This window comes from Falco punctatus (assembly GCF_963210335.1).
Source record: "Falco punctatus genome assembly, chromosome: 5".
NCBI lineage: Eukaryota > Metazoa > Chordata > Aves > Falconiformes > Falconidae > Falco > Falco punctatus.
The window spans coordinates 86,033,970-86,058,420 of record NC_137584.1 but is presented as its reverse complement, the minus strand read 5'-3'; the positions used below and the strand labels follow the sequence as shown (position 1 = coordinate 86,058,420).

Here is a 24,451-nt window from a genome sequence, read left to right as displayed (position 1 = left end):
TCACAAAACTTCATTTAATGAAGATATATGTTAAAAGGCCTTCATTCTATTCCTTTCTTTGCCTCTGAGCTTTCAGTTACTTGCTTCGCTTGATCTGATTCATTCTCAAGTTTGAGGTGTCAGTTGCTCTATAGCTGTTTACCCAGAGACATCAAAGGAGCTCTTTCTTTCCACAGTTTTGGGACAGAGAATATTAAATCTCAGATGTTCAGTCTTTGCTCTTTGTGCTTCCCTTACTGTCTCTTTCCAACTTTGCTTTTCTTACATCCCTCTGCTTACCTGGTTTCAGGTCAAAATAGGAAACATAATTTTATAACACCGTACTTAAATTCTGTGGCAAAACACTATATGCAGTGCCTCTGTGCTATGTGGTGAACTACTAACTGGGCAAGTAATTCTTTTAGTCTCGCTACTGCTTCCACTGAGAACACCACCATCCTAACGGACAAGTTCCTCTTAGTGCTTCATCAGCTTCTACAAGTTCTTGTTTTGCTTGCTTCATCAAGAGCAAATGTTCATTTTGAGCCTCCCCAGCTAGACCCATTTCTTTGGAGAACAGATGCATACTTTTCTTAGTATGCAGGACCACTCCATTCTTGCTGTAACACACTTTAACCACAAAAGATAATTCAGTGTTTAAGGGGAGATGGCTACTATGAGTATGTAGGGCTTTTATTTTGAGTTTTGTGAGTCTTAAATAATTTCATGAGATGAACTTTAATCGCACCTGATTCCCCAGTACCTGACTATTCTTACCTGTGTGGTTGATTCCCACTCAGTTCATTGAAAGGGTTACAGCGGTCTTCATCCTGGATATTATACATCTACATCTGAAAGTAAAGCAAAAGGCAATTTACACAGTTAAAGTTTTATATGTAATAATCCATCGTGACTCCTCCTGGTCATTCCTGCTTGTCTTTTATTTCATACAAAATAGGTTTAAGACATTTCTCAAAATCTGAAGAAAATGTGTATGGGTGCGAAGATATAATCTATTATTTCACCAATATCAACAGAATTCAGTTGTATTTTCTCCTTTGACTTCTGACCTCAAAAACACAGCAGAAAAATTATCAAACATTCATGGCCTTGCTGAATAGCATTCTTCTCAGGAATATTTACAAGATAGTGAAAGTCCGTTGACACTGATGTTTTAGGCCTGGATTGTGAAATGCTCAGTAAACTTTGTGAAGGCTCAAAGAGAGTTTTCTCTCACTATTTGAAGAATAAAGCTTTGGAAATCATGAATATATAAAAATGTGCATAGAGTCATTTAAAGGGGTGGAAGGATTCCTTATTTACATAGTAACTAGTTTTTTCAAGCTAGCTTTGTCTTGCATCCCAAACCTGTGGTGGCATTTTAACTCTCCAGTGGCAAAGCAACTGAGGCTTGGTGGTTGTATGCCATCAGTTCAGTTGTGAGGATATATGTAGACTGCACATACTGCCTTCAGAGTTCTCTGGGTTGAGTATCCTGCATGCACATGAATTTCAGAGCTCTGATGACCTGGGATATATATATATATACACACACACACACACACACACATATACCTAAATGTATGTCAGCAAGGTGGCTTGAATTTTGTTGATTCACTAACATTTAGGCTACCTTGAGGATATTCTTCACATGGTCTCACACAGCGTTAAAGTGGAATAAATATGCATTAAACACCACTCGAAGTTTCATGCTTACAAACCAGTAAATACTTGTACCTTTAATTCTTACTTCTCATGGAAGATATTTTCTATGAAGTAGATAAGCAATTTCCTTAGATAATGAAATAAACATTGTTTTCATTTAGGAAAAGAAAAAAAAAAAACAAAAAAACAACCAGAAGATCCCTTTACTATTTGGGGAAAGTACATTGTTTCTGTCTTTCCAGACATCATCTACTACTAGATTTAGATAAGCAACACGATGTTAAAAGACTCAACATTTTGGCTTAATTGAATAATTAAGTGTATTTTTTGTGTGTGTCTGCCCCTGACTTCAAAGTGCTTAAAAAATGGCATATTTCAGTTGCTGCATTCCTTAGAAACATGTGCATGTTGTTGTAGAATTCTTTTAAGTTAGTGTTTTTTAAGTAACTGTTAATTCTTTTAAGTGGGATGATCCTGTGGGGTTGCAGTTTTCTGAGTTCCCAAAACCAGCACACACCAGTAATAAATCTGTTTCAGAAAGGCACCCTGGATGTTTAATCTCCTATCTGTAGTATTACCATGCATTTGTTATTAAAAGTAAAAATGATCAAGCAGCTGTAAATTTTTTAAGTTGTATATTTTAATGGGAAAATATACAACTGATAAATAATTCATAAAGTAATGCAACAGTCTTAGACTAGCTAGTCCATAAATATTTTATTTGCCTTGAATTTGCCCTAAATTAAGGCTTCATTTTGTATTTTAAAAGAAAATGAAGTAAGCAATGCCAAGGAACAAGATACGTTTCACCTATAGCTGATTATTCATACTTCTTACAAGGAAGATGCTACCATCTTGTAAGTCCAGATGTTGTGTTCTTTTCAGCTATTAAGGAGAGGGAAGATTTCATGCTAGGGGAGAGTATAGGGGAGAGGAACTTAGAGTGTAAATTGTTTCTTCTTAATGCAGATTTGAATTGAGCTTTCAGGAACAGTTTAAGGCAAGATGCTGTGGAGTTTTCTGTCAGCTCAAACTCTTCAAGGTTCTGTAATTCTGAAAGTGTTTTAAATAGTATACAGAGTTACATGAACTGTTTTTTCTCTGTAGCCTGATCTGTAGTTCTTGTAACTGAGAGCTTCATATTCTATTCTGCTAGGCAAAACATAAACATGCCTTCACCCTTCTGTGTTTCTCTATCAGTGAGTGAATTCAGAAGATACTGACAATATAGAGTTTTCTCTGAAGGTAGAAAATTCAGTTTAAGAAACACTTCACTTTCGCAGTTAAGAGGTTCAGTGTAATTTAGAGAGTTCTAAGGGTGGTGATATGACTCAGGATGACCAGAAGGGTCAGTCTGAGAACTGTCTTTGGGAGATGGCAGGTTCTGGGAGAAGTCTCTACCTGAAGGTTTAAGCATATTCTTCCACCGCAGAAGGGCAAGTTGTGAGAAGAACAGTCTCAGCTCTTTAACATCCACTCCTCCCTTAGTGTGCAATTGTCCTTGATTTCTGCTGCCTGAAGTCACCACATGCAACTTCAAGTCTTGCTGACATTAGTAACCAGAGCAGTTTGCTTGACGCTGACAGTCTACCTTGCTAAGACTGTCCACCAGTCTTTAAAGATACAGATCAGTTCCAATGACGGAATAAACTCTTCCCTGCTCTCCCCATCCCACCCCCCACACCCCCCATTCTTACAAGGGCTTGCGTCTGGTTTAAAATTTTCTTAGGGCTTGAATAATCTGACTTCAAGACCTATTTATATTCATTTAATTATTTTCCCACAGAGATGAAAGAAAATATTTTCCAGCTTTTCCAAATTACATCTCAGATCCATTTTGACTTGAACATGTGCTATTCTTCCTCCTTGCTGCTTCTGTAATTAGTTATTGTATGTATCTTAGGTGTTCTTTTGAAATTTATACCAGCATGGTTTTGCAAATTCCATGTGATTTTTTGCTGTTTGGTTTAATCAAGACCTTGAAATAAAAGTGGTTTTTAATCTGTACTGGCCAACTGATACTGAGAAAACTTTCAGGTACACAAGTTGTTTTCCAAATCACTGAAAGCTTGTCTGATTTCTCCAACTGTATTTCCACCAGTGATTTCAAAGACAAGAGGATTACTTATTGTACTAGTAACTGAATTTTCAAAAGATATTGTGAAACCTACGGAATTTCCTCTGTCTTGCTGCTAGCTGGTATAATAATGCTCTTTCTGCTTACAAATGTCGTTATACCTACTCTTGAAAGAGTCGCAATATATTGAATTTTTTATCACTGCTATTTGGAGTTACTCAGATGCAGTAGCTTGATACATTTTTCCTTTTAGTCCTTTGATAATGCTTGGAAATTATAAGCTACCTCAGAACTCTCATATCCAGTGTTAAATGATGTACAAATGTGATGATAAATCAATTCTGACACCTAATTAGGATTGAAAAAGCAAACGACAAGAAAAATAATGAATGGAGGTGCTAATTTGAGGGACTGGTAATCAACAATTCAGTAAATGCTGCTAGCAAGAGTAAACTTGTAAGAAACTTTTCAAGGCCAGCGTGGTGTCAGCAGCCTGGTTAGTGACTGGTGTTTAACCTTTCTTTTGAAATATTTTGTAAAACAGGTGGCAATTTGAGCTTATAGTTTAATTCTCCAGTGGATCACCAGTAGAAAACTTGCAGTGCTGAAAACTTTCTTATAAAGTTACTGAAGTGATTTGTCATTTTATTATTTGGGAATATAACAGTATCTCTTTCTGTCCTCATTTATTTCTGTAGACATTTGTGAATGATGTGAGGATTCCAGAACAGACATACATCACTCTGAAGTTAGAAGATAAACTGAGATTTGGATATGATATCCTTGTCATAAAAATGCAAAGTGTTGGGACATTCTTTTGTTGTTAAGTATGGTTATGTTAAATTAAGGGGGCTCATACTATTTGAGAAGCAACTTTGAAATACTTCTTTCTCATTATTACAAAAATTCCTGTATTAGAGAAAATGACACATTTTAGAATACTGTACCTTGATCAGAACTATCAATAAAGTACATTCCATTTCTTCTCACTGAGGAACCCTCAATTTCCAATTACAACTTAAAACCTAATGTGTAACTCCTGTGTTGCTAAGAAACATTACTTTGAGGCAAATACACAACTATTTGCATCATATGAGATTGTTTACAAGTAGAGAAGATTACAAATAATTACTCAGCAAACTACTGAATGAAAAAAGAACTTGTATTGTTACAACCTTAAAGTGTCTACTCATGTTCTGTTAATAAATAGTAAATAATTGTATTGTGCAATTGTTTTGATGAATATGATTGTACATGCTCATCCTGACAGTGACATATCTGTAGAAGTGTTACCATTCCAGTGGCAGAATAGGCTGCAGAACTTTTGATTTCTGTAAAATCCTCTTATGACTTGAGAAATCTTTCCAGTATTTTCCTTAGCATTTCCTACATACTAATCTTTTTACTGTTGTCAGGGGAGAGATGAGAGTCCCGGAAGAAGCCCTTAAGGTAACAACATGCAGTTCCTAGATGTTCTTCTGTCATTGTGTAATTATTGGTGACGTAGGGGGGGTTTCCACTCATTGAGCTTTTTTTTTTCCCCTATTCAATGATATGTAGCATGAAAAATTCACAAGCCAACTCCAATTATCCCAAAAATCTTCAGAGGCAGAAGGTGTGAAGCAAACCAACTCGAAAAGCTCAGAGTCCAAGGTAACAGACTCCACAGCTGAAGCGCACCACAAAACTACAGAAGCACTGAAATCTGAAGAGAAATCAATGGGTAAGGTTCTTTTTTGCTGCAGAAGCACAAAAACTTGGAAAAGGATATTCATTTGCTTTTTTAGCATGCTTCTGAACTTCTGTAGATAGTAAAAACTCCACATAATGTGACATTTTAAACATACTTAAAGTGTAATTAATAAATTTTGGAATTGAATTTCTGCCTTTTTTACTGAGCTAAATCTCAGTAGGGTGAAGTATTGTTCCAAGAGATCAGTTGACAACTAATCCAGTCAATTTATCATCAAGGTACAAATCTTAATTGTATCAGTGGGGGAGTTTCTTAGTTAATTTTTATGTTTGAATGTGTTTAATCATGTGTACATCCTATATAAGAAATAGCATTTTTAATTGTACTGTAATTTAACTATTACATTAAAAAAAAAAAAAAGGCTGTGCTTAGTAACGTTTTACGCAAGGTAACTTTAAGCACTCTGTAGTAGCTGTCAGCGATTTGGAACCGTGGCTACATTGCAAAATTTGATCAGTTCTTCACACAGGGAGTTCAGATTTCATTGAAAGGTCAGTGTGGGTAAAAACGAGAATCTTCTCACAGAAATAGCAGTGGACAGCTTTTACAAATGTACTGCTGTGCGGATGACCTCAAACTGAAAGCAGAAAGTAATGTTTACGGATACATCAGGGTAACAATAAGAGATGTCAGCTGCCTTTGCATAAACATTTGTGTCAGAAGTTTTGATCAGGTTGTTAGTAAGCTTTTATATTTAGAAGCCAGATCAGTTATCCAGCCTCCAAGTTTGTTTTGTATTTAGGCAAATACATGCAGCTGATTCCCTTCAGCTTCCAGGAGAAATGACCCAAGCAAATGACTTTCTCTTCATGTTATTTTAACCTAAATATCACAACTAAACAGAAAAGTAATTTCCTCCGCTTTGGGCTGGTTTTATAGATCTTTCTGCCATGCCTCGTGGGACACCTTTGTACGGACAGCCAGCCTGGTGGGGTGATGATGAAGCTGATGAAAAGAATGGTTGCAAGCCAGATAGCAAGCATGACGAAAAAATGCATGAGAAGGGGGCTTCAGGTAAGTCTGTTGTCTTATTTTTGTGGGTTTTTCCTCTTTAGTAAAGTCCATATATTCTTAACTAGGGAACTATACAGATATTAATGTTTGGAAGTTTCCTAGACAATTTGCATAGGTGAAAGCCTATTAAAATTAAGTTAGTTTAAAAAATGTATTCTGTCAGAAACCATGCATTTCCAGAGACCAGTTTCACATGTAATGTATCACTTTCCTGGTATTTAATACAATTTGTTATCAGTAAACATAGAAAATAATGTTACCTGAACCAGTGTGTCTTATTTATCAATTCCTCCCATATCTACCATTTTGTATGCTTAAAATTAGAGATTGTATAGGGCTATTTCATCAAAATAATTTCTGAAAGTAAACGGTGCTATATTATATCTGTACTAGATTTTTAGCTATATAAGGTGATCTATGCTAGCGTTCTCTCCTGTAATTCAATAAAGCTGCTTTGTGGGAATTGCATTTCACAGTTCTTGCAGTAAAGATTTGCATAGTCTAAACTGGTAAAGTTTATTTCCCCATAATACAGGGAGGGGATCAGTTAGCTTGTCTACACACAGTATGTATTGCCAAAACTTAAAGCTCAGTGTCTATAATTAGGCTTCTAGAGCTATCACGAGGCATATAAATAAAGTGACTGCTACTCTAATAAAGAGAATAGCTGTAAAACTTAAATTAGGACAATATTCAGCCATGTTTGTTTAGTTGTTTAGACATGTATTTGAGGCTCAACAGTTTTTAATTTATAGTTTTTTTAGAGTACTTCAACTGAGGTGGGGAATTCTCTCTTCCTGTAATAGTAGTTGCTTTGGTTATCGCACAGGTATTTTTCTGGAATTGGAGAAAAAGCATGTAAAATCAAACTAAACTAACACTTTGATGCAATGAAGTCAGTGTCTTTTTGTGCAACTTAAAGAACTTTGTGGCATATAAAATAATTCAGTACCAGTTACAGAACACTTTCTTATTTGGTTGGGTTTATGGTGAAAAAACTACTGTACAGAGCACAGGAGGAGTACGCTCTCGTGTGCCTCTATGGAGGCTTTTTAACTAACTAGAGGTTTAATATCCTACATTAGCAATCTATAACTCTACAGTTCAAATCTTGTCTAGAAATGTGTTCTTCAAACATTTTTAAGCATTCCTAAAGAATATAAGTTTTTTTCCCAGTGGCAATAATAATGAGAGACAATGACTGTTAAGATATTGTTCCACATCCATTTTTCTCAACAAAAAGGGAAAGCACGTATGTCATCATTTACAATGAAGAAGAATTAAGTCCTTGACTTTGAGTCATGCCATTGACAGACTTGCTAGCCACATGATTCTCCTTGCTTTCCAGGTTACAGGAAATATTAATTGTTGGCTCGGAAACCTGTGACTCTGTGTCTGGCTGTATATGCCAAAACAGGGGTGGGACTGTCTCTAGTATCTGTGTTTTCATTGCTTAGATGCCAGTGTCTGTAGCAAAAAAAAAAAAAAAAAAAAAAAGAATTCATGAAGCATTCAATACTCATGTGTATCTATCTACATTAATTTTTAAAACATGCATGTTATTTTCCCTTATTAAATATAGGATTATTAAAAAGTAATATCCCAAAATCTGTCGTTCTGATGCCATGCCATTAACAAGGCTTCTGTTTAATAGTATGCCTGTACTTATTTTTTCGTCATTTTGAATCGGTTTTTCAGAAGCAATATTGGAATGGTTTACATGCTCTGGTATTTATTTTATCAAGCAATTTTTCAGCAAGTGGTCAGTGTCTCTGTCTTAGTTCCTGAGCTCAAAGAAAAGTAAGATTCCAGCTTCCTCTCAAACTAACCAGGGAGGTGCAATCTGTTTCAGTAATAGACAAAAGTAAGTTTATTCGAGGCAGGCCTTCAGTAACGGGGATATTTTTGACATGGTTTGCCTTAGTGAATTCATCATAAAGTAAATAAATTATGAGTAGAGAAAATGGACTAATATTTTCCACAGTGTTTAGCTGATTTTGTATGTTTTCCATATATATACACTAAATAAAATAAAATTTCTGTCCAGAGCATTCTTGGCAAATACATTTCTGTTTTTTAAAAATGTCCACCATATATTAGAAATCTCTTTTGTTTATGTTGCTGCTGTTTAATCATTAATTTATCACCTACAAATAGAATTAGTCTAAGTAGAAAATACGAATAGCTTCTGTTTCCTTCAAACTGAAATACTAATAAATCTGCAAGAATGGAATTTATTTTGAATAAGCACACACTAAACAAAAACTTATGTTAAATGTTACAGGAAGAGACTGTTGGGAAAAAAACAAAACCTGACATTATTGCAAAACAATTTAATTTGGGAGGATATGGAACTAAAATCCCTTCTATAGACAAGTGATTTATTTATCTTGATCACTTAATCTCTGAGTAGACATTAGTCCTATGTTTTACTACTCTGTTTTTTGACTGTCGTAGGTGGGTTTTAGTAGTGTTGGCAGGGAGCCTGAGAAGACAGACCAGATGAGAGTTGATATTTCCCTCTCTGGACACATTTCTTACACATTTCTTCAATCTCAGAACACTAACTACGTCCATGTAGAAGTGTGTACAAAAAAAAAAATATCCTGAATGTTTTCACACAATAATAAAATAAAGACAAGCTTTTGGGGCTTCTTTGGCCCAAAATTACATTCCATGAAAACATTAAGTTAATTTTCAACAAGTAATGTTTTATTCAGGCACATAGGTTTTATAATAGAGATTAATACAATGATTGGAAATCAATATAAAGAAACACTTTAATGAAAGGAAATTTGAAACATTACAAACTGTCATGTTTAGACACTTTTTAATAAAAGCAAACTGAAAAAAAGGGTTCAAGACTGATGCAGTTATTTGTTCTTTCATGGGGTAAGTTGTATTAACTATCTAAAACACTGATTTGGAACATGCTTCCTAACATAAACTGCCTAAAAGTAAGTACATTAAAGGTGAATTCACCTATGTAAGATCTTGAACTTTTTGTTCAGTATCTCAAATCAAGAAAGCTTGATAACATTTTAACAAATTAATCCTATGAAGAATCTGCTTCATGCTTTAATGGTTTGGTGCTGATTATTCACTGAATAGAAAAGAAGGCATGAATTATAACAGATGGGGCAAGGTTTAATGAGGAGATTGAAATGGGTAATTTGTTTCTGCTAAGCCAACTATAGACAATTAGTCTTTACAGTCTCAAGTTAATAAGATTATTTTGATGTTACTGTCTTTCTATCACATCAGAATCTAACTAATGGAAATTATTTGCAAACAGCAGAATAGCCTCAAAAACCTTAAAAAGAAAAAAAATCTTTCTGCTTTTTTTCGAACGTGCATGTTGCTCTAATGTTCCATCAATCTACTAGTCCGTATTAAAATGAACATTTGCATATACAACTACAGTGTGACTATCTGTGCCCCAGCTGTTAAACTTACATGATATTGGCAAGTTTACCAGGTGTGTAATTACTGTTATTGGTATGTGTTACACTCCCATTTCCTGGAAGAGCAAAAATTGCGTTCTCTGCTCATGGTATGGTAGTACTTATAAAAGTTTACATCATTAATGCCTTTACCAGAGATCTGAGAAAAGGCAGAAGTCAGCTGCCTGGAATACATACATGCAAGTGCTGCGTGTGTAAGGCTTGCTTTGCAAAGTTGTGGCAGCGAATGTGCACAGTATGTCACAGGGAGATTACAAAACTTTTTAGAGCCGTGACAGCAGTACGTTAAAGTAAGATTAGTTTTGCACTTTTTCCACTTTAACACCTTTAAAGCATGCAGTTAAACATTTTATTATGAGAGGTAGGGATTTTTATACATTTATTTTGAGAGAAAATTTTGGTATTATTTCATAGGACAGGTTGTAATAACATTAGAAGACAAAGATGATCTTATTTAATACTAGGTGAATCACTACATGTATTTTTTTACAATCTCGTCTTTAAATAACAAATGAAAAATATGCTTCAGCTGTAAAGCAAAAAAAGAACCTAAATGGTAAGTGGGAAAGAACAATTAGTAATATGGAGAGAAAGAGAAAGGAAAAAAAAATCAATTGCACGTTCAAAACCGCTAACTTCAGCTTTTTTTTCATTAAACATGGCTTTATATTTGGTACTGTGCAATAATAACATACAAAAAGTATTTTGGGGTATTGCGTAAATACGCTATTTTGGCTACTTCTAATACCTTCTGCGAACTAAATATTTTGCTCCAGGTTGACAGACATTTTTTCAAGAAGGGCTTGGAAATTCCAGATCATTTTCTTTCACAAGTTTTATTCTTAAAATTGTATTTTTAAGGCAGAAAAAAAAGAACATTTCTAAAAATCTGAAGACTGCAAAATATTTTCTGAGGTTTCATTCAGTCATTGCAGATGATAATATATTCATATACACAGGCAATTTCTTGTGATTGTGTATTGTGTTGAATAGCACAGAACACCTATGACATTTCTTGTCCAGGTGAGCAAGTAAGATATTAAGATTCTGAGTATTTGGTCTGTAACTTAAGAAATAAAGTTTAAAAAAACAAAAGCCCTGGAAGGTGTAATCAATTCTGCTAATGTCAAAAAGTGAATGTTGCTTTTCTGATGGTCATCTCTGAGACTGTTCTAGTAAAGGATCTCCCTGAATCTCCATTTGATTAAGCCTATGATTTCCCAAATATTAGTTTCTTAGTCTCTCCTAGCCTCATTTATTTTGCTAATAGTCTCACTACACCTGTGTAGCACCTACAGTCACTGCTTCCTTACTCGCCTTGTAGAAACTGTTCCACAGTTGTCTTTTGTAGCTCTAGACCTTTGTAGAATGAGAGCTCATTCTTTGCAGATACCCGGTTCTTTTTCTGCTCCTTTCCTTTCACTCTTGCCTGTTCAGAAATCGCTTTAGTCCCTGAAGAGATTGCAGTTCACAACCCATCCATCCCCCCATTTTCCCAAAACACACTTTCAGTTCCACACAACTGCCTCTTTTGCTGTACAGATACTATGCTGCTTTTGTTTAAAAATTATAGAGCCATGGTGACCGTTATCTTCAGTATTTGCTTGAGGATTTTCTCTTAAAGCTGTCTGTATTTAGTCTGATACATAATTTCCTTCATCTTGGCAGATGACTTTTATAATAGGATTTCAAAGGTAAGGCTATTTTATAGATCACTTTTTGCAATATTTAGAAAACTGTAAGGACTTGCGTTTAGAATTCGGGTGAAAAATTCTGAAGGGTGGTTCAGATCAGGTTCTATATTAATTTTTTGTTTTTTCATTGTTTTCAATTCCTTGTGTAATCAGTTGTGATGTATTTAAGTATTCTAAAAATGCAAGTACTTCAGACTGAGAATAGGATTTTTAAGTAATTAAAATTAACTTGTACTGCAGATATTTTTATTTTATAATTTCTAAGAATTTTCCTAGTTTAGAAAAAATTAAAATTTAATTGTAGTTCAGTTTCTTACTTCTTTTGATTAAACTCACTCTGTCATAATTTAGATTCAAACCATATTAGCATCTGTTTAATCAAAAATACTAGAATCAAATACTGCACATATCATTATAGTATAAACTGTTGATTTCACATGTTAAATTTGGTGCAGGCAAGTTTCACAGGGAACATTTGTTTTATGAAGTTGTCCATCAAGGTTGACAAGCCAGTATTAATAGATCCCCTCATTTTAAGCCTACCATACATCTGATGCAGTTTGGCTACAGTCTTACAGTTTCCAAAAGATGGTGATGAACCAGTTATTTCATATCTGCTGAAAAAATATAATTTTTTTTTGGCCAGCAGATTGCTCTTGCCCCTGGCCCAGAAGTAGAAGTATCTCTCAAAACACACTTTATTAGCCAGTTGTCTTTTGAAGGAGCATTGAGCACTGTATCTTGCTTAATTTTTGGTTACAGTAATTGCATGGAATTTTAGTCTTGAAGCTCTGAACAGGATTGTAGGAAAAAAAATAAGATACATATGAATTGGCTCCCTGGTGGATTACTCTCCTGTCCAGTGACAGTGTTACGTACTGTAAGGGTCCTGGCTCTAGAATGGATCCTGCTAGAGCTTGATCTCTTCCAGCTTGTTAGCTGACCGAAACAAATGGAGAGTGATGGTATTTTACTTGAAATTTATTAGCTGCAAAGTGTGACTTTTGCTTATTTCTGTGCATTTTCTCTATAAACATAAAAGCCTTTTTAATGATCTTTGAATCGGTAAAATGAATTCATCCCATTTTGTTTGTCTGCCGGCATAAATGTTTTCAGGAAGGGGAGTAAAAAGGCATTCTGCTTCCCAGGGAGGGGAGTGGTGAGTTGCTGTTGTAGTGCCTGAAAACTACCCCACAGAGGTGAGTTAGCTGACACTACAGTGAAAAGCGTTAGCTAGGGTATTCTTGGAATGCAACAGCACTGTAGAAAAAGTATATGAACGTCTTTTGTGTTTGCAACAGCTACTTTTAAATAAAATAAATTAAATAGCTGTGTTACCTGCATCAGTTATTTTATCCTGTTGGTATCCAAGCATGGCAATAATAAAAAATGTGTACTATTTTTGTTATCACTCCTTAACAGCATTCTTGGTTTTAACTTTTCCAACTATTATGCTGTCTGTTAATTAGTTCTATGTCTCTGTATCAAATTACCATCCTTTTTATTTTTTGGTTTTTAACTTTTTCCTAAATCTTCACAAAAAGCATGTGTTTGTGAAGAACAGCATCGGCGTGTTAAGCTGTCCTGCATCCTTCACCCCTTAAATTCCTGACTCCATTATAAATGTTTCTGTTTCCACCTTGTTGCATAGTAGTTTCATATAGAAATATTGTCTCAGCTAATACAGCGTGGCTATTTTTAGCACCAGAACTCTATTAATTGTATTCTTATTCCTTTACCTGGCAACCTGAAATGATTTCTTCAACATCTTAATGGGGTTCATGATAAATCATGTAGGAACTCTTCAGAATTCTTTTGCTGGACTGTAACTTGCCATTGCTGCTAACACCTCAAGCATCTGTTGATTATAGCAGATCTCTACACCAGATATTTTGGCTAGCTTACTAGTTCATGAAATGCAACCAGAAGGTTTGTTTTCTTAAAGGCACGTTGGTAGATTTGCTTGCAACCACAAGAAGCTTTTAACCTTCGTTCAGACTATACACTGGGACTTTCAATTACTACCTCGTGCTTCTTCCACATGCTGCTTTTTTTACCCAGTTAGAGCATGGTTAGAGCTGCGTGCTTGCAGCTACTGTTACTTTTCCTGTTCATCTACAAAGTATGGAAGCAAGTAAGATAAGAGCAGATGACAGTAGGATTTACTTGATGCTTTGGTTTTATCTTTTGTGGAAACAAAGTGTTTGAATTCCAAAACACTTTCCAATGCTTATCAGTATGAAACTTTTTCAAGCCAGAATTAATGTTTATCTTGCATTAATGTGTGAATTGTTTTTCCAGAGGGTTCTACCAAACAAAATTATACTAGCTATCGACTGCAGGAGATGAAAGCCAGATCACTAGCACTTGTTTTGGGGGCACCTTGATTTGATGTTATTGCAGTGAATTGGAATTGCAATAATGATCATCTCAACTAGTTCTCTAATGTGGTTTACCTTTTCTCCATATGCTAATAACGCATCTGACCTTTATATCATCTAAAAATATTTGGAATGCAAATTTCCTTTGACAAATTCAAAGTGAGTTTTTTTTTCCACTTTACGTTCCTTACAGCCAAAGCTCATGCTGTCTTTTCAGTAATACTTTTTACATGTAATTCTGGGATTACCTTTCCAAAACTACGCTGCTCAATCTTCTCCACAGTCTTACTGTTTATTCCAGAAATTACTCAAGTGGCCTTTACAGGAGTGCAGAAACTTCTTGAAGAACCTGAAGTTCCCAAGTATTGTGAAATCTGTGTTTTATTTTTCTTAATAGGATGCAGCACAGATGCCAAGCAAGCTGAGGAGCAATCTGCAGCTGCAAGTGAAGAACTTTATCCTTTCTGTAGGGAGCCAAGTTATTTTGAAATCCCTACCAAAGAATTCCAGCAGCCTTCACAGGTAGCCGAAAGTACTATTCATGAAATTCCAACAAAAGACACTCAAAGCTCCCATGCAACAGGTGCAGGTCATGCTTCCTTTACCATTGAATTTGATGACAACACTCCAGGAAAAGTAACGATCAAAGATCACGTGACAAAATTCACGTCGGAACAGCGTCACAAGTCAAAAAAGCCTTCTTCCTCCAGTGGCCAGGACCTGCCTGGGCTTCAAACGGTGATGATGGCTGCAGAGAGCAAAGTAGCAGATTGGCTAGCACAGAACAATCCTCCTAGAATGATATGGGAACCAACAGAGGAGGATTCCAAAAGTATTAAGAGTGACGTTCCAGTGTACTTGAAGAGACTGAAAGGTAAAGTGAATAATTCCAGCTATGCTTATTTCTGAAAGCAACCATTCCTCACCAGCATCCAGTGAGGGGATCCCTGAGCCCTTGCAGAGTTCAGTTGAAATGGCAGGTACTCCACATGTGCACAAGGATCCACACTGGGAAATTTTATTGCAGTGTTAAGTCTTAAAAAGAGGACAGGAAACCGAATCCTAAATCATCTTACAATGTGTATACTAATTGGAGATACTCTAGTACAGCTGAAAACATCAGGTATTTGAAACATTGATACTTAAAGGGAACAGGAAAAAACCCAAACCTTAGTTAAATTTTATATATTTAACTTTTTCCCATGCATTACTTTAAAAAGCTGAATTGCTTTTTAGAATCAAAGCTCTGAAGCTCAATTTATGCTTTTAGCAGCTCTTCCAATAGCATATGTTCTGTGAATATTCATGTGCTCTAAGAAAAACATTTACGGCAAAGAATACATCATATAGTTACTCTGCTTAAATGGATCGTGTTTGATGGATCACTTTTGAGTCACAAATCTGAAATAGACCAAGAGCTTCAATTTTTATACTAAGCTTACAGAATATTGTATTTGTAAGAATGCTGCTGTTGAGTGGAGTTGTAGGTGATTATAGATGTTGATTTACTGCAGACAGTGATACTTATAATAAAATTAAATCAAGCATTGATCATGGTAAGTACTTTCTTTTGGATGCCTCTTAGCAGAATAGAGAAGAAAATAGTTTTGATGTTCAGATGAAGATTCCAGTGACATTCAGACTTTCAGAATGAAAACTGCTGAAGAACTTTTTCAAGTCTGTCTTATTTTCTGTTTCTAATTTCAGCATGTTAACCCTGCAATTCTCATTTTTCTTGATTCTGCAACATTATCATGTATAGCTCTTAAACCAGCAGGGACTGGGTACAACGAGCTTTGTGTTACTGATCAAAAGTCTGCTTTTTAAGGCTGACTCTTCCAAATTCAGCTAAAAAGTAAAATTCTGGAAAAATAATTACATCAATGTGGTGCCATTAAGATAATAGTATAATATTTCTTCTAGAGTGAATCACTGAGGATTCTTTGGTCTTCATGATGCTGTATTACATTTATGAACATTCTTTAAAATATTAGCTGTGTCACTTTGATAAATAGGAAGGACTTTGTTTACAAGGCCTTAGCCTTTTCCTGGCAGAAAGACATCAAAGTTTGGTAAATTTTCACCTGAAAGAGGTGTAAACTATGGGGTGCATATGGGCATAATGAATACCTGAATTTTGTATATTCTCACTCATTGTACTTTTTCAAATCATAGTAGGGAAGATACCTAGCCGCTTTAGAAGATTGATTTTAAAAAAACCAAAACAAGACCTCTTTGGTTTTTTTCCTCAGCTTTTTCTTACAATATTCTGTACTGAAGTCACACTGCTAAAAATATGTTACATGACTTTCACTGTGGTGTTGATATTTATTATTTGGATTATATGAACCATCACATCATTTTCTTAGGCACTGTCCAAATGAATAGAAAACAGGAATGTAAATAAGGATTTCAGCTGTATATTCTGTGCTATGAGTCTGATAAATAAGATTTCCCAATATGTGATTACTATTTAACTGAATAGTTGCTGCATATCCTGTGTAAGTAAGAAAATGTTAAAAAAGCTATTCTCTTGAGAATTATAAAAAAAAAAAAATGTACACGCTATGTATACATGAGTAAGACTTTATCCAAAAGAGTTCAAAGAAGGTTAAACTGTGCCTTCCCAGACTGAGCTCAAACTTAGAAGTCTAGACACTTTCATTGTACATAAAGTTGCTCTGTGTTAAATGTGACTTACTGTGGATGAATATCCAGCCTTCCATGCATCTTCAGGTATCATTACAAAGTATATTTATAGGTGTATATACGGTTCATTATGTATGTATACATATACATATGTATATACATATATATGTGTGCATGTGATTCATTAAATACATAATCCTTATTCATAGATCTCAAAGTAGTTTCTGGAATGAATAAGTAATAGCAACCATTTTACATGCATACATCAGATGCTGAGGGGAGTGAATGATGGAAAAACTCATTGTACTTATTGGAAAGAGTAATAAAGAATTGATTCCAATTTTCAGTAGACGTTTCTCATGATGAACTGTTGTAAATGTGTGAGGAATCCAACAATATGAACGGTGGCTCTCAGTGGGTCTTTTCAGCTACCGGAAGGACTATTTTAAGGTGGTTTTTTTCCGCTTAACCCTGCCTGGAGTGTTTCAGTAGTCATTTATAACCAACTGGCTGTGTAACAAAATTAAGGTAATTTGGAAATGTACTGTAGTACAGCTGATAAAATACCAGCTTTTGTAAGTCACTGATAAGTATTCACAGATGAGAATATCAGTGAAAAAGGGTGATTTAATTGCACTGCTGCTACCTATCAGCTTGTAAGGTATTTTGTAGCGAGTTGAATGCATTACAAGGAGCTGTACAGAACGTGCAGAGCCAGGTACTGAAAGCTGTTGGAGTCCAATGAGAAAACAAATTTGAAATTCTTTCTTGGTTTGCCAGTCTTTGGGTTGGGGTGGGGTTTTTTTTGTTTGTTTCATTGTGCTATATATTCTTTTGCTTTGCTTGTAGGGAATAAGCATGATGATGGTACACAAAGTGATTCAGAAAATGCTGGTGCACACCGGCATTACATTAAGAGGGCAGCACTTGAAGAACACTTAAGGCATCATCACGCAGAGCTGAAAAAGTCACACCAGAAAGTCCATTCCACAGAAAAGCAGCAAGAGCAAGCCAGCTTGAGTCAGACTGCCTTTATGATTGAGTTCTTTGATGAAGACCATCCTCGAAAGAGACGTTCTTACTCTTTTTCTCAAAATGCAGGAGCCCTGTGCCCAGAGTCTCCATCTCCAACACCTCATGCACGAGCTGAAAGGATGAAACCTATGTCAGGAGAGAAAGCAGTCCCTTCATCTGTGCAAACTAGCTCATCTCATCACAGAGCAGTACATGGTGTTCATGCAAAACTTCTAAAACAAAAATCAGAAGAACCTTCTGCTGCATTACCCGTTTTACAAGCTGCATTGTTAAAGAGTTCGGGAAGCCTCGGCCATAGACCTAGTCAGAACCAGGAGATGGACAAAAAGTTGAAAAGCCAACATATTTCTGCTGCTACTGAAAAGGACAATGAAGATGACCAGAGTGACAAAGGTACTTACACTATCGAGTTGGAAAATCCCAATTCTGAAGAAATGGAAGCCCGTAAAATGATTGACAAGGTGAGAAACCTAAAATGCGTACTGGTGCTGAAATGGTGTATGATGTGCAGGCAGCAGTGTTGCCTTCAGCACTTCAGCTCTACTTATTAAAGCTGCTGCAATCATACAAGATTTTGTGCTAGTCTGTAATGATGGAATGTGGAATGTCATAAAAGCAGCAGCAGGCATCTGGCTAAAAATTATTCCTGCTTGATACTGCCGTTCTTTTAGTTTGGTGGTTCTAATGTTTTCAAAAGATTAAAGTACTGTAAGGATACTAGGCAAGAGAATTCAGTTGACTGGTATTTTTATGAGAGTCGTTAGATTTGAATTTTTATGTCCCTGTGGATATACTAACCTGTTCTTAAAATCCTGTGGCTTGTCTAGTTTTCATTATGTAAATTGGTTCCATCCAAATTATCATACAGAAGAGTATTGTAAATGTTTTCTATACTTAGAAATAAGCTGTATTCTATAACAGTAACTTAAGTTTCAATGTCCATTATAAAGAGTAAGTATAAAAATGCATTCATTTTCCAAAACTGTTTATGTGATAGCAATGTCATTCTCCTAGTTTGAATATAGGCATAGGCTTCATTAGATTTAGGAATCTTATAATGGCCAAGTAACATTAGCTTTTTGGTAACAATACCAATAAAATATGAATAACAATACAAACCATATTTGCAGTTACATAACTGCAAATAACTCTTTTCTTTGGGTTCGACAGGAAGATACGGGTAGGAGAAGCTCCGTTTAATCATTTGGCTTAACTGACTCTTGAAGGGGATTTTTTTCCCCTGTAATTGTTGTGTTTTAAAAGTCCATTGTGGTAGAGTGCTGGCATCCAATTCTAGGTAATTTTTTGTCCAATTTCAAAGAAGATTCTCTCACTTCTTATAGAATTGTCTAAGGATTGATTTTATACGTATAAAACTTTTTCAGACCTACCTAAAGAAATACATTAATACATTTAGAATTAATTTTGGCTAAACATGGGAAAATATTTTTTGTAAGACAAGCTAGCTTCACTGGTTTGATTTTGTTGAAAAATGCTGACATAGTGGGGGAATAGGAAATTTTATTACAGATATTTTTATTTTATAAAAGGTGTTTATGGAACAGTGGTGTGGGGAGATTAAAATGAAGAGAGTTGACTTCAATAAATCATAAAGATAATGGATTCGCCCCTTATGGATTCTGTAAAGAAGAGTTTTGATGACTTTGAGCAATTATTCAAAGAACTTCTGGGAACTAAAAGCATTCCAAATGAAGCAAGTGAACGTTAAAGAATGTTACTGCTTTGACTTAGTGGCTACAAATATTTACATTTAATTCTTATTGATCTTCAAATAAACTGCATCAGAAAGTGTGTAAGTCCTGTTTGCTTGGTATAGTTGTGCAACAGGATTTTTTTTGAACCCAGAAAAAAAAATATTTGGAACTAGACTGTTGATGTACTTTATAAGAATGGTAATACTACCTAATGTTTAATAAGATTTAAAATTATTTGTGGTCTTTAATATCCATTCAGGATATGCACAGTCAGTGTTTTATTTTAAACAAATCTCTGAGGTTCAGGAACAGAAGGTTAATGTAGGTATTAGGGAAATTACTAAAGTATTGGTTAATATTCTTAATGTTGTATTAAAAACTTTTGGATACCATGAATACCCCTTACTGCTAACCTAAAAAGGTATCACCACTAGAAATTAAAGATTTACTAGGAAGTAAAGCAGATATTTTTTTCTTTGAGATTTTCCTGTATCTTTTCCCTTTAGTATCTGTACTGAAGTATGAACAGTATATTTCACACCCAGTTCAAAGAGTCCTGCTGCACAGTTCTTACTTGATTTGGTAATATGATAGAAGTATGATACTATTTTTATGAAGTGCAGAAAAACAGCCAGTGAAGAAAATCAAAACCAAGTGGAAGCCAAAATTTCCTCCAGCTGAGCGCAGCTTTGCTAATGCTGTGGAGTCAGTTACTTTGCTAAAGGTGGGTAAGTGAGGATTAAGACAAGGACTTTTGTTAGCCTGTTCGCTGCTGTGCTGCTTTACTGAGGGTTTAAGGGAATTATTGGTATGCATTTTATCAATAATTCCGGTATAACCTCTCTTTATTTGTTGGCAAGTCAGTCGTCTTTTCTGAGCAGTTATGATGCCTGCTCAAGTCTCATTTAAGAGTGTCTGTTAGGTCAAAAGATTAGCTGAAATTCTAGGGCTGCATTTGCTAGGTTTAGGATGAAAATGTACTACAAATAGCAAGGATAACTTCCTGAAATGTTTGCCCTAATAATGCAGTCTTGTCAGTAACAATTCAGGTAAGAATGGTGCTAGGATCCGTTTTATACCATAGAATTTCCTATGGTATAAAATCCTTCTGTTTGGGTATATTTTCCCTTTTACTGGAGGAAAGGGTGAGAAAAACAAAAATACCCAAAGATTACTTTAAGCATGACACAGTCAGGTAGCAAACTTTAGCCTTAGCCTTACTCCAGTAGGCGGAGTCTACCATTTTCTCTGGAAAGGAACAGAAGAGCAAACCACAAATGCAAGAGTGGCATTAACTTGTTGGATATCAGGGCATAATTAATAACGCTTCATTAAGTTAAGTATCCAAGAGAGGCATGCAGGAAATCAAAGTTATAATTCTCAGAAAAATGGGGATGGAAATTATATATTAAAAAAAAAAAGGGGGGGGGGGAGGGAAGACCCTAATGTTGATTTATTTTGTTTCCTTCACAAGTAGCCTTTTTGCTTAATATAGACTTTTACTCAAGGAAAATAGATGCTTATGTGAAATGAAAAAACATTGAAGCTTGTGTCTTACACAACTTCCAACTTGATAATTTGCTGAGCCAATGAAATTAAAAATCAGACAAAATATCAAGAGCTGACAGGCAAGGTCATTGGAGTAAAAGCAATTTATATAAATGCCCACAGAGACTGAACTGAGTAGGAAAAGAGGCATTTGTTAAATTGGTTTCAAATTTGCAAGATGGAAAAAAAAAGGTTTTATTTTAGAGTGAAAAAATAAAGTACATCGTAAAAACAGTAAGCATATAGTTATGTTTTGTAAACATAAAAACAAAGATCCAAGACCTGTACACGCTTGGAGTCCTCCAAAGATTCTTCTGGTTTCACATTATATGTCAGCTAATCATTTGGACTGATTGCATTCTAAAATCTTCTGTGCTGAGATCAGCCATGATAGGAACTGATGTAATTACTTAGTTTTTCAGGAATACTAATAATTATTTCTTTTGTGCTGTTACTTGAATTTTATTTGTAAATCTTAAAAGATATTCTCAGAGGAAGTAAATATCACAGCCTTGTGGCCAGCTTTGAACAGATTAGTTATGTTTAGAGTTGGTGTGTCATGTCTCTTAGAACAAAACAAACATTGGAGAATAACTAAAAAAAAAAAAGTTTAAAAGTTAAATAATAAGTTAATACAATAAAATAAAATAAAATTTTCTAGAAGTTAGGAGAAATCTTAAGCTATGTTATTAGGCAGAGACAGTGAAGCAGTCATCATAAGATTTCATAGTTGTTTCTATTTTAAAATGTAATACTTATAGACGTATATATGTGTCCAGGACAAATACCGAAACATGAAACTATCATGGAAGGAAAATGGGTATGGTTTAGGTGGGGGGTCTGTTTGTTTTTGCTTAAGAGAATTTAATTTTGTGGTATTTCTGACGGAAAGATTCGTCAGAGTTCCCATTGTAGAGATCGTGGTTATAATTTGGCAACAGTTGCCGTCCCCAGATGTACCCACTGTAACTGCCATTCTCTCCTTCATCGGTCCATGGTGAGGATGCTGTCTCCGCGGTGATCCTCTGTTCACGTAGGATCCAGCTGTGCTTTTCACAAGTAACACAAACTCATGCACACAGGCTCCATCTGGTTTTATTGACATTTCCTCTGACACACCTATTCTAGGACTTCTGACTCATTTTATTTGTGGGTAACTTGATATTATTACTATTTCTTTCATAATCCTGTTAGGTTTTTTACATAGAGACTGAGTGAATACTGCCGGTATTACTGATACGGAAATGAGTTGTACATTTCCCTCTTCTGGTCCCAGTTTATTTGAATTTTTATTCTATCATGGGTTTCCATATGGTCCTCTTTCACCTTTAATTCATAAAATACAAATTCAAAGCAAGATTGGTGCTGCTCTTAGCAAACTCACATTTTTTTTCACTTGTTCTTTATATTATAGATGCGTGATTGTGTCTTAATGTTCTCTACAAATAGAGAACACATGAAAAATAGCATTAAACCTTGCTTCTTAAAAGTACTTTCATTAGCCCAATGATATTTCTGCATCCAGGTGTTCAAACGTCACTTAAAATTCATAGAGAAGTATGAACTGTTCAGTAGGCAAAAACAGCTTTAGTAAATAAATACATGAATAACATGAAAGAAAGTTATGATTGAGTAATAAGATGCTGGCTCTTTGTACTTTTAGAGCTTTTCTTAAAATTACCGTTGAGCGCAATTTCATCAATCTGTAAATAAGGAAAGCTGCTCTTAGATACTACAAAGACCACCTTGAACGTACCAGCCATATAATATTCTCTGTTCCAATAGCTTCAGAAAGCCACAAGTCTTTATAGCAGAATACTACTCCTGTTGTTACGGCTAACTACAAAATAAACCAAATTCAGGATCTTGATTTGATTTAGAACATGTTTTCTAACACATAAAATACACGAGTAAATGGGGCATAGTCATAGGATTTGTTTTACATCCAGCCAGTCTGCCCTTTAGATATCTTCAGCACTTTCTTAACGCTTAGCAATTGCTCTGTATTCTGCACTGAGTTTAAATTTTCTGTTTCATATTTTTTAAATAAATCAAATTTGTTCTAATAGAAGGAAGTTGTTCTCAGCAGTTGTATTGGGTTAAAAAAATCTTCCTAGGCCACAGAGAAGGTAAGTCTGTCAATGGATGGAAGAATTTAAAATGATGTTTCTGCAGTTCATCTTCCTTTTTGTTGATATAGGAAGACTGCAAATTATCAGTCTAATGAGTTTCCTTTTTTCAATAAAGCAGAATACTATCAGTTATAAATTTTAATAAATGAATATGCAAATAATGTGGGATGTGTTTGGAATATGAAATACTTTGCAGTTATTGCAATAAATAAAAAGCAACTCCGTGAGTTTTTTGCAAGCTCTTGAGGGTGTTTTTTTTGTAAGGGTGTCTTTTTGTTTGTTTTGTGCAGGGTTTGTTGTTGTTTTTCTTCTTCAGCCAATTTCATTTCAGGGTATCTCTGAATGGAAAGACTTCGTAGAAGTTACCATAGCAGAGTTAAACTCTCCTATGTGTGTGTGGGAAGGGAAGGAACATAGTGAAGATACATGTATGTTTCAGTTCTCATCAGCCTAGCTAACCAGGGAATCTAGAATGCAGCTCATACGCATATGGTAACACTGGCCTTGGATAAAGTTTTGTTTGGTCCCAAAATTGTTTTATTCCATTATGTTCATTTAAATTTCCTGATAAATAATTTACTTTTTTTTTCATCAGCAAAGTAATTTTAGATATCCAGTTCAACATACTGATTCCTAACCAGAAGTAAAACTTGAAAAAAAGTACCAAAATCAAACCTCAATCCATCCTTCTGCCATCTTCAAAAAGAAATATTGTGACCATTTAATGATTTTGTTTTCAATGCAAAGTTCATATTTTAGATCATGTTGGAATTTATTTTGAATTGGAAAAGGATGCTCTTTTAAAGTCTTTGTTTATATAGAAAGGCCATAAAAGTAATGACCATGTTTTTAGTGTCAAGCTGTCATCTTGATTGTATACTTTGCAGAGTATACATGTAATACTGTTCTATTGACACAATAGCGAGAGAGATTTTTTTTTTCCTCCTTAAAAATTTGGAATAACTGGTAATTTTGGAAGGAAAGCTGTGTTGGTGTTCCTATAGACAGCAGGTTTTCCATTTTAATTTTGTCTTTCTGCTCACAACAGTAGTTACATTTCCATTTGTTTTGACCTTTCTTATTTTTTTGAGTATGTGTATGAATGGGAATCTATTCTGAAAGGTGTTTGTAATAAAATGGAATCTCTTTACTCTTTTTGCTCCCTGGGTATGTCTGTGCATACCATATTATGTTTACTGGCTAATCTGTTCTTCAAGGACTGTGTACTTTTGTTATTTTTTGTTACTACCGCTTTAAGTGTTCATAAAGCTCGTCTTCTCTGTGTTAAAGTTTTATCGGTAATCTTGCAGATAGCATGAAACATTGTATCAAATATGAAAAAACT

At 35.0% G+C, this 24,451-nt stretch overlaps 1 protein-coding gene across 6 annotated transcripts in view; it reads left to right on the top strand.

Annotated features, from left to right (window-relative positions):
- Window positions 1–24,451, top strand: part of CEP170 (centrosomal protein 170) — a 102,570-nt gene that overhangs the window by 30,089 nt on the left and 48,030 nt on the right. For all 6 annotated transcript variants that reach the window (XM_080390462.1, XM_080390461.1, XM_080390459.1 and 3 more), the window contains exons 4-9: window positions 4,420–4,501; window positions 5,115–5,170; window positions 5,282–5,444; window positions 6,354–6,488; window positions 14,425–14,901; window positions 17,526–18,172. In XM_080390462.1, the coding sequence (XP_080246588.1) occupies window positions 4,420–4,501; window positions 5,115–5,170; window positions 5,282–5,444; window positions 6,354–6,488; window positions 14,425–14,901; window positions 17,526–18,172 (1,560 nt within the window). The remainder of the gene's footprint in view (window positions 1–4,419; window positions 4,502–5,114; window positions 5,171–5,281; window positions 5,445–6,353; window positions 6,489–14,424; window positions 14,902–17,525; window positions 18,173–24,451) is intronic.